The 13,745-nt window shown below is 49.8% G+C and overlaps 1 protein-coding gene across 1 annotated transcript; it reads right to left on the reverse strand.

Moving 5' to 3' along the window:
* Window positions 1-201: 201 nt before the first annotated feature.
* On the reverse strand, window positions 202-13,534 carry LOC130130748 (ATP-sensitive inward rectifier potassium channel 10-like). Its single transcript, XM_056300552.1, has 5 exons — window positions 13,153-13,534; window positions 12,682-12,893; window positions 11,072-11,203; window positions 7,000-7,177; window positions 202-611 (listed from the first exon to the last, which is right to left on the reverse strand). The coding sequence occupies exons 1-5, from the start codon at window positions 13,532-13,534 to the stop codon at window positions 202-204; spliced, it is 1,314 nt and encodes a 437-aa protein (XP_056156527.1).
* Between the last annotated feature and the right edge of the window lie 211 nt (window positions 13,535-13,745).

Raw genomic sequence — 13,745 nt, forward strand, 5'->3', positions numbered from 1 at the left:
CTGTTTGTTCGGCTGTTCGGGACCCGGCGCTGCGCTCAGGGTCTGGTTTATGCGCGTGTTCGTGCGCTTGGGTGCCAGTTTAAGGGGGCGTGCGTCACATTTCCTGTAGAGTTTATTTCTGCTTCACTTCTTCCCCTTGGTGATTTGTCACACTTTCATTTCCCGGCATATTTCCATACCCCCCCTCCCCCCCCCACCACATCATACATTACTAATTCGCACACTCAGTGGGCTGCTATCTCTCACTCGTCCCCTCTCCCTCCCCCTCTCCTCCCCCCTGTATCTCTCCTCCAGTTGCATCTTCTCCGGGTCTGTGCCTTCGTCTTTGCCGCCATGGTAACGGGGAGTCTGAGTGGGCGGGCTCGGAGGCGGGCCTTGTTTGAAGAGAGGCGGGGTTTTGGTCTTGGCAACCTTGTCAAAGAAGGCGAAGTCGGCCACGTATTTCCCGGAAGGGGACAGGGAGACGACAGGCGGGAACTCGTAGCCCCAGAGGATCTCGTCCGGCAGGTAGGAGGTGCGCACCTGGCAGGTGGCAGACGTCGGCTCCACCGTCGCACTCATGATTACCAGCAGCTCGAAGTTCGCCAGCTCTGGGTCTGTCCAGCCGCCCCCTAGTGGACAAAGACAGGAAACTCAACTCATTGTAAAAATTAGGGCTGTCAAAAGTTAACGCAGGCAGTTTGTAAACCTCATCGTGTCAAAAAGGAAATACTGCAAATTAATCATTTCCCCATTTTGACCCAAATGCCTCTCGTATTTCCGGAAGCGGCGCACCGGTCAGTCTAGCAGTCAACGACAATGAATGACGACACATCCGGATGGTACAGTTCGGAATAAAAAGCTCCGTGACAGAACTTTGAAAAAGATGAAAGTTATATGTACATATTAAGTCTGAAGTGCTGTCTGAAGTGTCATGCTGGCGTTAGTTAGCATGACAGTGTTAGCGTGGCAGTGTTAGCATGACAATGTTAGCGTGACAGTATTAGCATTACAGTGTTAGCATTACAATGTTAGCGTGGCAGTGTAAGCATGACAGTGTTAGCATGACAATGTTAGCGTGGCAGTGTTAGCTTGGCAGTGTTAGCGTCACAGTGTTACCGTGGCAGTGTTAGCATGGCAGTGTTAGCGTGGCAGTGTTAGCATGACAGTGTTAGCATGGCATTGTTAGCGTGACAGTGTTAGCGTGGCAGTGTTAGCGCTGATAGAAGAGCAGGCAGTTTGTCAGCGCACGCTTGCTGATGAAACAGACGTGCGTAACTAACAAACACAACAGCAAACTGGATCACCGTGGTCATTTGGGTGGGATTTTACTTCAATCGTTCAGAGATTACGTTAATCAGTAATGTCTGCTTGATTCTTCCAACTTTTTTGTTATTTTTCTTTAATACCACAAATCTAAATATCCATCCATCCATCCATTATCCGAACTGCTTATCCTGCTCTCAGGGATGCTGGGGCCTATCCCAGCAGTCACTGGGCGGCAGGCGGGGAGACACCCTGGACAGGCCGCCAGGCCATCACAGGGCCGACACACACACACACACACACACACACACACACACACACACACACACACACACACACACACACACACACACACCTAGGGACAATTTAGTACGGCCTGTTCACCTGACCTACATGTCTTTGGACTGTGGGAGGAAACCCACACAGACACGGGGAGAACATGCAACCTCCACACAGAGGACGACCCGGGATGACCCCCAAGGTTGGACTACCCCGGGACTCGAACCCATGACCCTCCTGCTGTGAGGCGACCACGCTAACCATCATGCCACCCACTCCTAGCAAGGACACTTGACTGTTAATTCCCTTGTGTACTATTTTCTCTCGTCGCCTGCCGCACAAGTGTAACAGACCACGATGGTAAAATCACAACTGTCTAAAATACAAAACAGATCTTTCAGTTTAGTTGGCAGATTTTAAGGAAAATACTCAGACTGAAAACCAAATGTTGCTCGTGTGTGGAAAAAAAAGAAACCACACACATGCACACACACACACACACACACACACCCATGATTACTCACTTGTCTGGAATTTTCCAATACATAATAACTCCCTTCATCAGAACTCACACAAAAGCCAAAACAAAACACTTAACCAGACCCCGAAATCACACACACACTTACATGCGCTCCTACGGACCCACACATTGCTCGTGTATACCAGACAATATGCACACATACTGTTTAACCGTACCGTCCGTGGGCCACGAGCTGTGTATCCCTTCATGAGGACGCTCGTCATTCATTCACATACGGCCACATGACACAAAGGACATGCTAGAAGGCATACGCACTCAAACAAACACACACCTGCATCAACAGGCCTCACTCAGACTGCAGGCTCAAGTCATCTGTCCAAACAGTCCTAACCCTAACCCACACCCGGTAACACCCTCTGCAGCGAAAACACCGGGTTTCGTAAGACACATGTAAGGACAGACAGACAGACAGATGGAGAAAGACAGACAGGCACGTGAAGACACGAAATTAGACTCTCTCAGACCAGACATTTATAAAGACATAGCACCATACCAGTGTTTTTGCGTGTTTCAATCCATATACTACAAATGCTGTATACTTGTCATGACTTTCATGTTTGTTCAGGGACTCTTTTCCGGCGGACACACACGTTCTGTTGTGCGGGTTGCCCCGAAAGTGTTGCGACACACCGGACAACTTCGCAAATCAATCCACACCTTTAACTGTATTGTTCCGTCATGATAATGTAACTCTGACAAACAAAAGGGACTAAATGTCTTGACGCGAGCTCGGTAACCCGGCTAGGAAAACCAGAGGAGGTTGATTCGGTTCACCTGGACACAGCGTCCACTGACAGACGCGTTCCATCACTCGAAGCGAGTCTGTCAGTAGACGCTGTGTCCAGGCGGACTGATGCAGCCTTCTGTGAAAGGTGACTAAATGTTCGCCGTGATGGATTAACCTATCTCAGACAGGTTTCAAGTCTCTGGACGTTTCATTCTGTGCCGAAATGAATGGAAAGTGACGGGTGCCTTGAAAGTAGGAGAAACACATTCAGAAATATAAATAAACAAACAAACAAACAGGGGCGTGCTTTGGAAAATGTTTGGAAGAAATGGAAAATATATGCATCTCTAGTAAATGGGCTAAAACATGTAAAACACTGGTATGTCCCTTTAACAGAGTGCTTGTTATGTAGGAAATAGACTGAGGTTCTTATGTATGTGCTAATGTTGTAGCTCACTGGTCTGGATCATCACCATGGCGCTCTGATAGACTCATCTCCACAGTCTCCAGACCTCCTGTCTCATTTTGTGCCACAGTCACATTTTGCTGAGAAGAATCACACACGGCTGCACTTTAAGCTGCTATTCACTGCCCCCCCACCCCCCAAAAAAACCCCACTTAAATCTGTGGCCCAGGCATGAGAGGAGAACCAAAGGGAGCCCTACGACTCGCTCCAAAAAACAGCTAAGTAAAAAACTATCTTCAGTCTTGAACACTGTTATCTAAGCATTCTGAAGAAAATAGGAATTGTCATGGTGTGTCTAATGGACATTCGCAGCGGGATTGGGCAGTCCTTTTAATTGATTCTTTCTTGGCTATTCGTTTTGTGCTTGTACCAGCAAAAGATTGTCAGTCACAGTTTTGAGAAATCCTCATTTTTGCATTCAGTGAAAACAGCTTGTGGAAGTCAAACTACCCTGATGAAGGCCCAAATGGATTACAAGCAAAAAGTTGTTGACTTCAGTAGATGGTGGTTTTATTTGTGAGAAAAAGTGTTTTCATCCCTCATTTAAAATATAATCCTGTGAGTATCTGGTAAATTGTAATGCTAGATGTTGTTTAATGAACCATGTGGCCCAGGAAGGTTCTGGACAAGAATACAGTTGAGAATACAATATGACAGCTGACGCTGGTCAAATGAGAATCATGGTCAGACCAAAGACAGTCAACCTCCGGGATTGGCTTCCATGACTCAGTAACAAAGTACCGTCATCAAGCCTGCTTGCGAATGTGAACACAGCCTTATGCAATATCTCGACTGCCACCATAACAGAGACCAACAAGCTTGTATATGCCACTGCAACCATAATCCTGGAGATGCTTGGGTACAAGATTAAGAACACAGGTCAGCCAAAATCAAAGCAGCATGGAGAAATGTTAGCCAGTTAACGGAGGTGCAGAAAGGTGTGAGGAAAGACAGGCACTGGTTGAAGAAGTAAAGCAAGAGGTCAGTAAGTGAGGCTCTGGAACCCGCCAGACAAAGGCTCACCGCTCTGGCCACCAGGCTGAAGAGATACAATAGAGAAGCAGAAGCCAAAAGAGTAAAAGGCCTGTTCCTCAAAGAACCATCCAAAGTGTACTCCCAGCTGTATAGTAGCAAGGGAACAACATCAGACCCACCTAGAGCAGAGACTGAGCAATACTGGAAGGCTATATGGGAAAAGGAGGCATCACACAACACCAATGTCCAGTGGCTGGTGGACCTAAGAGCAGACCACAGAAATATCCCATATCAAGAACCAGTTATCACAGTGGCCAAGATTCAACGACAAGTCTCAAACATAAAGAGTTGGACTGCACCAGGCCCTGACATGATTCACGCCTACTGGCTGAAGAAATTAACGGTACTCCATGAACACCTGGCGACACAGATGAACCAGCTGCTAACATCAGGGTCTCACCCTGACTGGTTAACACAGGGGAGAACAATGCTGATCACGAAGGATCCCCACAAGGGTACAATTCCTTCAAACTACCGACCGATAACCTGCCTCTCCACAACATGGAAGATCCTGTCAGGCATCATAGCAGCTAAGCTGAATGGGCACATGAGTCAATACATATGCAAAACACAAAAACTTTGCATAATCCCCCCCCCCTCCCGTTTTAGTCTAAGGCAGTGGTTTTCAGCTTCGTTATCAGGAGTCACAGCATTGCTGGTTTTCTGTTTTACCACATAATCAATGTAACCGGTTATTTTCTTGCCCGGTGCGGGATTCGATACGGGGTGTACTGCACCACAAGGCGACGTCACTAACCGCTCGGCTAAAGGGTCAGACCCGTTAGCTAGGGGGCTAACGTGTCTTATTAGTAGTTTACATCAATAATATCCATCTGTAGTTTCAGGTCTGAAACCTCTGGTGAGCTCTGTGGAATAACAGGCAGAATAAAAGAAAAACAGCTCTCCTCTGGGTCCTGTTGACCGAAGAGGAAGGCTGCTGTTCTAAAGCGGCATTTCTCTGAATTCATGTGAGTAAACCAAACCTAAATGGACAGCAGTGTGGTACCTGGCACGTCTTCACTGGTAACCGTGGAAACGGGTACTTTGAGAATCGATATTGTTACCCTGGGTACATGTAGGTATACCGTAACGCAGTCGCTCTATGATGTAACTACAGTTCAATGAGCTGGAAGTTCGGCACTTCTCACAGAGGGGCTTATTGTGAAGGGTGAAGTACTGTGCTGCGGGAGGGCAGGTAATGATACCGTACCGAGGAATGCACAGGGAGAGGGAGGGATAGAGGGATGAATGAGAGCAGAATCAAACAGGAGGCGGATGAATTTAGAGTCAGTGAATGGAGGAGAGGAGCGGTGATGAAAGCAGTCGCAGCTTAGAACAGGTGATAGACGGCACCGGAAAGGAGACGTGATGAAGGAAAGGATCAAAAGTGAAATTAGAGAGGCGGACCGCGGTTAATTGCTGGAAATGGGAGTTAAGGAGAAGCAATCGGTGTCCTGCAGTAACAGGATCGGCAGCCTGGACTGTACCCCATTGTCTCCTAATGAGGGGTCTCTGGCAATCTCGACACATTCCATCCGGAGACCCTCAGCTAAAGTCCAAACCCAGACCAGGACATGCAGAGGCTGGCCAACGTGAGGGACATGACCCTGAACACCCACAAACGTACTCTCAAGCCGCAGCTCGCAAGCAGCTGCGTAGAGCCACACGCATACAAATACATAATGCATGCACACACAGAAATTCCTATGAAGAATTTCATTCCAATATTTGATATCTGGCCCTGTGATGGCCTGGCGGCCGGTCCAGGGTGTCTCCCCGCCTGCCACCCAATGACTGCTGGCATAGGCTCCAGCATCCCCGCGACGCTGAGAGCAGGATAAGCGGGTTGGATAATGGATGGATGGATGGATGGATGGAATTTGATATCTACTAACTCAAAAAACATGATACCTGTAAATATCGGTTATTAATTGTTGTGACATTGAAGGTGTTGAACTGAATCTATTTGAGGACAGAATAACCTGCTATTTCAACAACAACAAAGAATCGACCCATGAATTCGTGTCTGGTGGATATCAGACACAAACTGCGAAACTTGTTTATGTGTAATATGCGGACGTGTAAAGCTGTAATTACACCTGCTGAAATGCGCATCGAACACGCCATCTCAGTAGCGATTCCTATGACGTCATAACACGAAAGTAACAAATAACATTCAATAAAACCGTAGTGCAACAGATGTATTATTTTTATTTATTTACTCCCCCCTCTCCCTCCCTCCCTCCCCTTTTCTTCTCCCTAATTGTACTTGGCCAATTACCCCGCTCTTCTGCGCCGTCCCGGTCGCTGCTCCGCGCCCCCTGCCGATCCGGGGAGGGCTGCAGACTACAGCCGCTTCTTTTCACCTGACGGTGAGGGGTTTCACCAGGGGGACGTAGCACATGGGAGGATCGCGCTATTCCCCCCAGTTCCCCCCTTCCCCCTGAAGAGACGCGTCGACCGACCACATGAGGCGCTAGTGCAGAGACCAGGACACACACCCACATCCGGCTTCCCACCCGCAGCCACGGCCGATTGTGTCTGTAGGGACGCCCGACCAAGCCGGAGGTAACACAGGGATTCGAACCGGCGATCCCCGTGTTGGTAGGCAATTGAATAGACCGCTACGCCACCCGGACGCCGCAACAGAGGTATTAACAACAAGGAGGTTTACGTTTGAAAAGAGCGCCAACAATAACGAGTCACCTTTGGCAGCCCAGGCTCTGAGGGGGCTGCTGTCGTCGATGACGTGGTAGAAGGTGAGGGGGATGATGAGGAAGGGGCTGTCGCTAGAGGTGTCCACCTGGAAGGGGACGTTCCTCTGGTCCAGTCGCACTGTCTCGCCCTCCTTTGTCGACGACGTCTGGAGCAGCTTCCCCGTCACCTGGAAGAGCGGAGGAGGTGTCATGGAAACAGATATTTGGTGAAAGGGACCTTCCTGTCCGCAAATGTTTACTGTTGAAGTGCTGTTGAGCAGGCCAATGGGGGGGGGGGGGGAGCAAACAGCTGCTGGTTGTGATTTCAGTGTGTGCTGTAGGATCAGTGCACTTGCAATAATGGCATCGTAGGATATGAACACCGTATCAGATGTGACGTCAGTGGCTGTGACGTGAATGTAAAACCGATGATTGAATACCGACGTCATGAAGCACCTCCCACCGGCGCAATCTGGCTGCGTTCAGGACGGCCAAACACCATTTGGGACCCCCGCACGCCAAACCGTGTGCTAACGGACGTGCCATTGAAATGGGTTCTTTCTGTGCTCAGAACCACTCGGCCTCGCTGCGGAAAAGCACCAACGTTTTGTTAAGTTTTTGAATCTTTTTATGGAAGTTATTTATACTAAAATCACAAATCCTTTCCCCTGTCGCACCTCATGAAAATGGACTGTTAAAAGGTTTCACTGATCAGCACATGAGGCACGGCAGTACTAAGCAAACAGTCCACATACATCTGTAGTGAGAGTAGGGTGCAGGTGGAGGAGAGCCTGGAGAGGTGGAGGTATGCACTGGAGAGAAGAGGAATGAAAGTCAGTAGGAGCAAGACGGAATAGTGAATGAGAGGGAGGACAGCAGAATGGTGAGGATGCAAGGAGTAGAGGTGACGAAGGTGGATGAGTTTAAATACTTGGAGTCAACTGTCCAAAGTAACGGGGAGTGCAGGAGAGAGGTGAAGAAGAGAGTGCAGGCAGGGTGGAGTGGGTGGAGAAGAGTGTCAGGGGTGATTTGTGACAGAAGGGCACCAGCAAAAATTAACGGGAAGGTTTATAAGATGGCAGTGAGACCAGCTATGTTGTATGGTTTGGAGACAGTGGCACTGATGAAAAGACAGGAGGAGGAGCTGGAGGTGGCAGAGGTGAAGATGATAAGATTTTCATTGGGAGTGATGAAGAAGGACAGGATTAGGAAGGAGTATATTAGAGGGACAGCTCAGGTTGGACGGTTTGGGGACAAAGCAAGAGAGGCAAGATGGAGATGGTTTGGACATGTGTGGAGGAGAGACGCTGGGTATACTGGGAGAAGCATGCTGAATATGGAGCTGCCAGGGAAGAGGAGAAGAGGAAGGCCAAAGAGTAGGTTTATGGATGTGGTGAGGGAAGACATGCAGGTGGCTGGTGTGACAGAGGAAGATGCAGAAGACAGGAAGAGATGGAGACGGATGATCCGCTGTGGCGCCCCCTAATGGGAGCAGCACAAAGTACTAGTAGTAGATAAATCAGTGTTGAGATCTCACTGGCTAGTCCCAGTTACTGTCCTGTTGATTTTATTTTTTTAAGTTTATACCGTATTCATTGTTTATTAAGTTGAGGAGTGTATCATTTTTGCTACCTTGTTCAAAATAGGGGTGGAACGGTTAATCGACAAAAATCGGTGACAAAATTAGTTGCCGACGAATTTGTCGGTTACGTCATCGCGCACGTATTTCACGCTGTGGAACTGAACTAAACACCGTTTCACCGGAGCTGGTGACATCAGTAGCTCAGGAGTGAGGCATCTCACTTCCTTCCCAACTCGCTGAGAGGTGCACATGGGCAAAAGCGACCGGGAACGGAAGCGGAAGCGACAGGACTGGCAAACAAAATGGCGGCGCCTGATGCGTCCTAAAACATCTGAAGTCTGGGAGCATTTCACCCTCAACGTGGCAAAGAGAAGGATGAGCTGCCAGATGTGTAAGGCGCGCCTCGCTCATCACTGGAGCGCCTCAGTAACGCACGAACATGTGAAGAGGAGGCGCGTTGGACATCTGGACGACGCGGACGCGCCTCGGTGAGATGGCTAGCTTGTTAGCTAGCTAGCTAAGTATAGGCCGAGTTAACGTGAAGAGGAGGCGCGTTGGACATCTGGACGACGCGGACGCGCCTCGGTGAGATGGCTAGCTTGTTAGCTAGCTAGCTAAGTATAGGCCGAGTTAACGTGAAGAGGAGGCGCGTTGGACATCTGGACGACGCGGACGCGCCTCAGTGAGATGGTTAGCTTGTTAGCTAGCTAGCTAAGTATAGGCGGAGTTAACATGTGAAGAGGAGGCGCGTTGGACATCTGGACGACGCGGACGCGCCTCGGTGAGATGGCTAGCTTGTTAGCTAGCTAGCTAAGTATAGGCCGAGTTAACGTGAAGAGGAGGCGCGTTGGACATCTGGACGACGCGGACGCGCCTCGGTGAGATGGCTAGCTTGTTAGCTAGCTAGCTAAGTATAGGCCGAGTTAACATGTGAACAGGAGGCGCGTTGGACATCTGGACGACGCGGACGCGCCTCGGCGAGATGGCTAGCTTGTTAGCTAGCTAGCTAAGTATAGGCGGAGTTAACATGTGAAGAGGAGGCGCGTTGGACATGTGGACGACGCGGACGCGCCTCGATGAGATGGCTAGCTTGTTAGCTAGCTAGCTAAGTATAGGCGGAGTTAACATGTGAAGAGGAGGCGCGCCTCGGTGAGATGGCTAGCTTGTTAGCTAGCTAGCTAAGTATAGGCGGAGTTGTCTCGGCTTTGAACACGAACATAAAGCCAACACAACTCCGTCTATCCCCGCGTGCAGGAGTGTAAGAGTCTAGAAGAGTAGTGTTCCCCTTCTGCCTGACAGATGTCTTTTTTAATCAGACTCATGCAGTCCGACTCCGAAGAGGACTAACGGGACCGTGGACATGCGGAAGAAGCAGACGTGTACACCGCAGCACGCGACTGCCCTCACCGAGTCGGTACTACGCAAGTGATTCGCCAGTTCAAGCCCGGATGCACCTGCCACCCAGAACCCATTCCACCCACGTGATGGAGAAGACACATGAGACACCTTTCTGAAGGTAAGCGGTTAATAAACACACACACACACACACACACACAATAGCAATTACATATTTAATATAACGACAGAATTTATGAAGAAATCATATTAAGATCGCTGATCAGTATTTTTTATTCATCTTTTGTATCAAGAGTAGCCTAATGATCAGCAGAGTTTAATAAAAGACGTGTTTTTGAAAGACGTACTCATCTTTATCTTTAGTTAGCCCGTGCCCAAAACAACCCCGAGCTACATTTAAAAGCTGATAGCTAAATAAGAGCTATTGTTTTGTGCGATTCAGTATCCGACTAGTCGATTAATCGTTTCAATAATCGACGACTGATCGACTGTTGAAATGGTCGTTAGTTGCAGCACTACTTCAAAATGCTGGACGGGGTCGTCGTATGTGGGGCGCGAGACAAAGGATCAGAGTACTGTGCAGTGCAGTGTAAACTGGGATGCCTCGTCACCCTCTTCTCAAATAGTTTTTTTTCTTAAGACCCCCCCCTCCTTTTTCACCCCAATTGTACTATGCCAGTTACCCCAATCTTCTGAGCCATCCCGGTCGCTGCTCCACCCCCTCTGCCGATCCGAGGAGGGCTGCAGACTACCACATGCCTCCTCCCATATATGTGGAGTCGCCAGCCGCTTCTCTTCACCCGACAGTGAGGAGTTTCACCAGGGGGACGTAGCACGCTATTCCCCCCGAACAGATGCCCCAACCGACCAGAGGAGTCGCTAGTGCAGCGACCAGGACACATACCCACATCCAGCTTCCCACCTGCAGACACGGCCAATTGTGTCTGTAGGGATGCCTGACCAAGCTGGCGGTAACACAGGGATTCAAACCGGTGATCCCCAGGTTGGTAGGCAACGGAATAGACTGCTATGCTACGCGGACACCCCCTCAAATACAATTTTGATGGCATGATCCAACATCATCAACCCCACCCATCACACACACGCACACAATCACAGAGTCAGGCGTTCATAGCCTCCATACCTGGCATCCCAGCAGCAGACTCTTGCGCATGTTGGCCACTCGGATCATCAGACAGGGCCGGCCCTCGTGATTTGACACCACGGCGTGCTGACTAAACTTCACCGTCTCTCCTCTCTTTTTGGGCCGTGCCACCTACAGACCAAGTCAAGGAACAATGTGTGTTACCGCTGCAGTTAATACGTCACTGAACTGTCAACAACGGAACTGTGGTATCAGAAATGCTGATGCATTTCACAGCGTCAGCATTCCTGCTGCTAAACACTGGTAAACATTAAATTAAAGGCATATTTCACATATCTAAACTTGAAACGGGTCAAATGTGGCCCCGTTTAGACCTGGTACTATCATGCGTCTCGGGTGATCTGATCACAAGTGGACAGCTCTAAGTAGTCCTGGCACACCTGGCATTAGAATGCGTCTCCACATGCGTCTCGGGTGACCGCTTGTGATCGGATCTGGCTTTCCCCATAAACACGGACATCATCGTGGTAAGGGGGTGTGGTTTGGCCTCGGCTTCAAGCGGAGAGAGGGGGCGTGGCTCAGGTGTGTCAGACTAACAACCTGTCCCTTATAAACTGCAGTGAAGCTGGGTGCTGGGCTGACTGACTGACTGACACACGGCGGAGACATAGGCGAAACATGAGGCTTAAGGGAGGCGGAGAAAAGGCGAGGCACATGCTCTGAAAGGAGAGCGAGAAATAGCTGCGGCACCAGAGAGCACCGGCTATGCAAGTGAACGAATGACGCACGTAATTTTTTTCCCCTCCATTTTACTCCCCAATTGTACTTGGCCAATTACTCCACTCTTCCAAGCCGTCCCAGTCGCTGCTCCGCCCCCTCTGCTGATCCAGCTGCAGACTACCACATGCCTCCTCCGATACATGTGGAGTCGCCAACCGCTTCTTTTCACCTGACAGTGAGGAGTTTCGCCAGGGGGACGTAGCGCGTGAGAGGATTGTGCTAACCCCCCCCCCCCCCAGTTCCCCTTCCCCCCTGAACAAGGGCCCCGACCGACCAGAGGAGGAGCTAGTGCAGCGACCAGGACACATACCCACATCCGGCTTCCCACCTGCAGACACCAATTGTGTCTGTAGGGACACCCGACCAAGCCGGAGGTAACGTGGGGATTCGAACCGCTGAAACAGTCTATTTAGAAGTAGGTTTTTAAAAGTTTTTTGATGGAGAAGAAACTGGGCTCAGCCCCTGACAGTTAACAGTCCAGCCAGCGACCCTGGTCTTCATATTCTGTTTCGACAGTTCTGCCGCTCTGCATCTCTGGAGGACACAAGAATTCATTCCTCTCTTCCGATTTCTGGTGTCACCAGGGCCTCAACCTCGGAAACGACACTTTGATTTTGGACTGACCTTGGTTCTATGCGGTTCGAACTCCGGATGTCTGCTGCAGCCAGCGAAACTCGGCATTTGCTTTTCTCACAAACAGCACAAAGAATGAATGTTGACGCATTTAGAGAAGGATTTTTGGTACTACCTTTCACAGTAAAAATGCGCACACCTAGATGAACAGATTCTTTTATATCTCTTTCAAACACAAGGTCTCGAAAAAATCAGAAATGGCTCTTGTCTTTGCTTGACAAACTGTGCATGGCTACCTTGGCAAGAAAGGTCCCAGTGATGAAAATCTCCATCACCATGGTGATGACCAGCTGGAGGATGAGGAGTACGATGGCGACGGGACATTCCTCGGTGATGCAGCGGAAACCATAGCCGATGGTGGTCTGAGACTCCAGAGAGAAGAGGAAGGCCCCAGTCAGCGTTTTCACCTCCATCACACACGGCGTGTGGTTGGAGGGGGGGTCGAACTCTGATGGGGGGGGGGTACATTAAAGAATAACAAGGGTTAAAGGAACATACTGGTGTCTGACAAGGGATGTCATCGGGGGGCACAATTTCAGTGATGTTTCAGAGACACAGAAGGCTGCTCAGTGTTATGGTTGCTTAACGAAGTGATATCCCTACACGATACTGATACAAGTAAAGTTTAAAACCATGATTGTTTCCCTTGAAATATTTTATTCTTTTCTCTGACATGTAAACTTCTGTTGTTCTTCACTCCTCCTCACCCAGCAGGTCTCCATGCACCAGCGCCACTAAGTACCAGAGCACCCCGAACAGGAACCAGGTCCCGGCGAAGGTGGCCGAGAACAGGAAGAGCTTGTAGCGCCACTGCATGTCCAGGAAGGTTGTCCAAAGGTCACGGAGGTACAGTGCCCCGCGCCCGCTCACGTGCTCAATGCGCACATTGCTCCGCCCGTCTTTGGAGAGCACACGACGCCTCCTTCGCAGGGCGGAGGCTCCTCCCACCTCTGCCCCTCCCCCTCCGACCCCGGCCCCGTTCCCCTCCGGGGGGCTCAACAGGGGCTTGGTGACGTCGGTCTGCGTCTGGGAGTGGCAAACCTTCTGGGGGGAGGAGCTTTCTGATGAGGAGGGCATGGCTGACGTCATGGCTGGAGCTACCAGGGCCACAACCTCGCCCAGTGTCTGTAACACAAAAGTCAAAACCTTCTATCAGACAAAAGGAGGTGGAGAAAACAAAAGAGGTTGATGAGTCAAAATACAGCAAACTCATCACTAAGTTTTGTGAAATACAGTAAACAGAACTTTTGTTTAGGTAACATGTCTGTGGTTATGTGTTTAACAGACCTGTGGTCACACC

This window comes from Lampris incognitus, chromosome 20, assembly GCF_029633865.1.
Source record: "Lampris incognitus isolate fLamInc1 chromosome 20, fLamInc1.hap2, whole genome shotgun sequence".
Classification (NCBI taxonomy): Eukaryota; Metazoa; Chordata; class Actinopteri; order Lampriformes; family Lampridae; genus Lampris; species Lampris incognitus.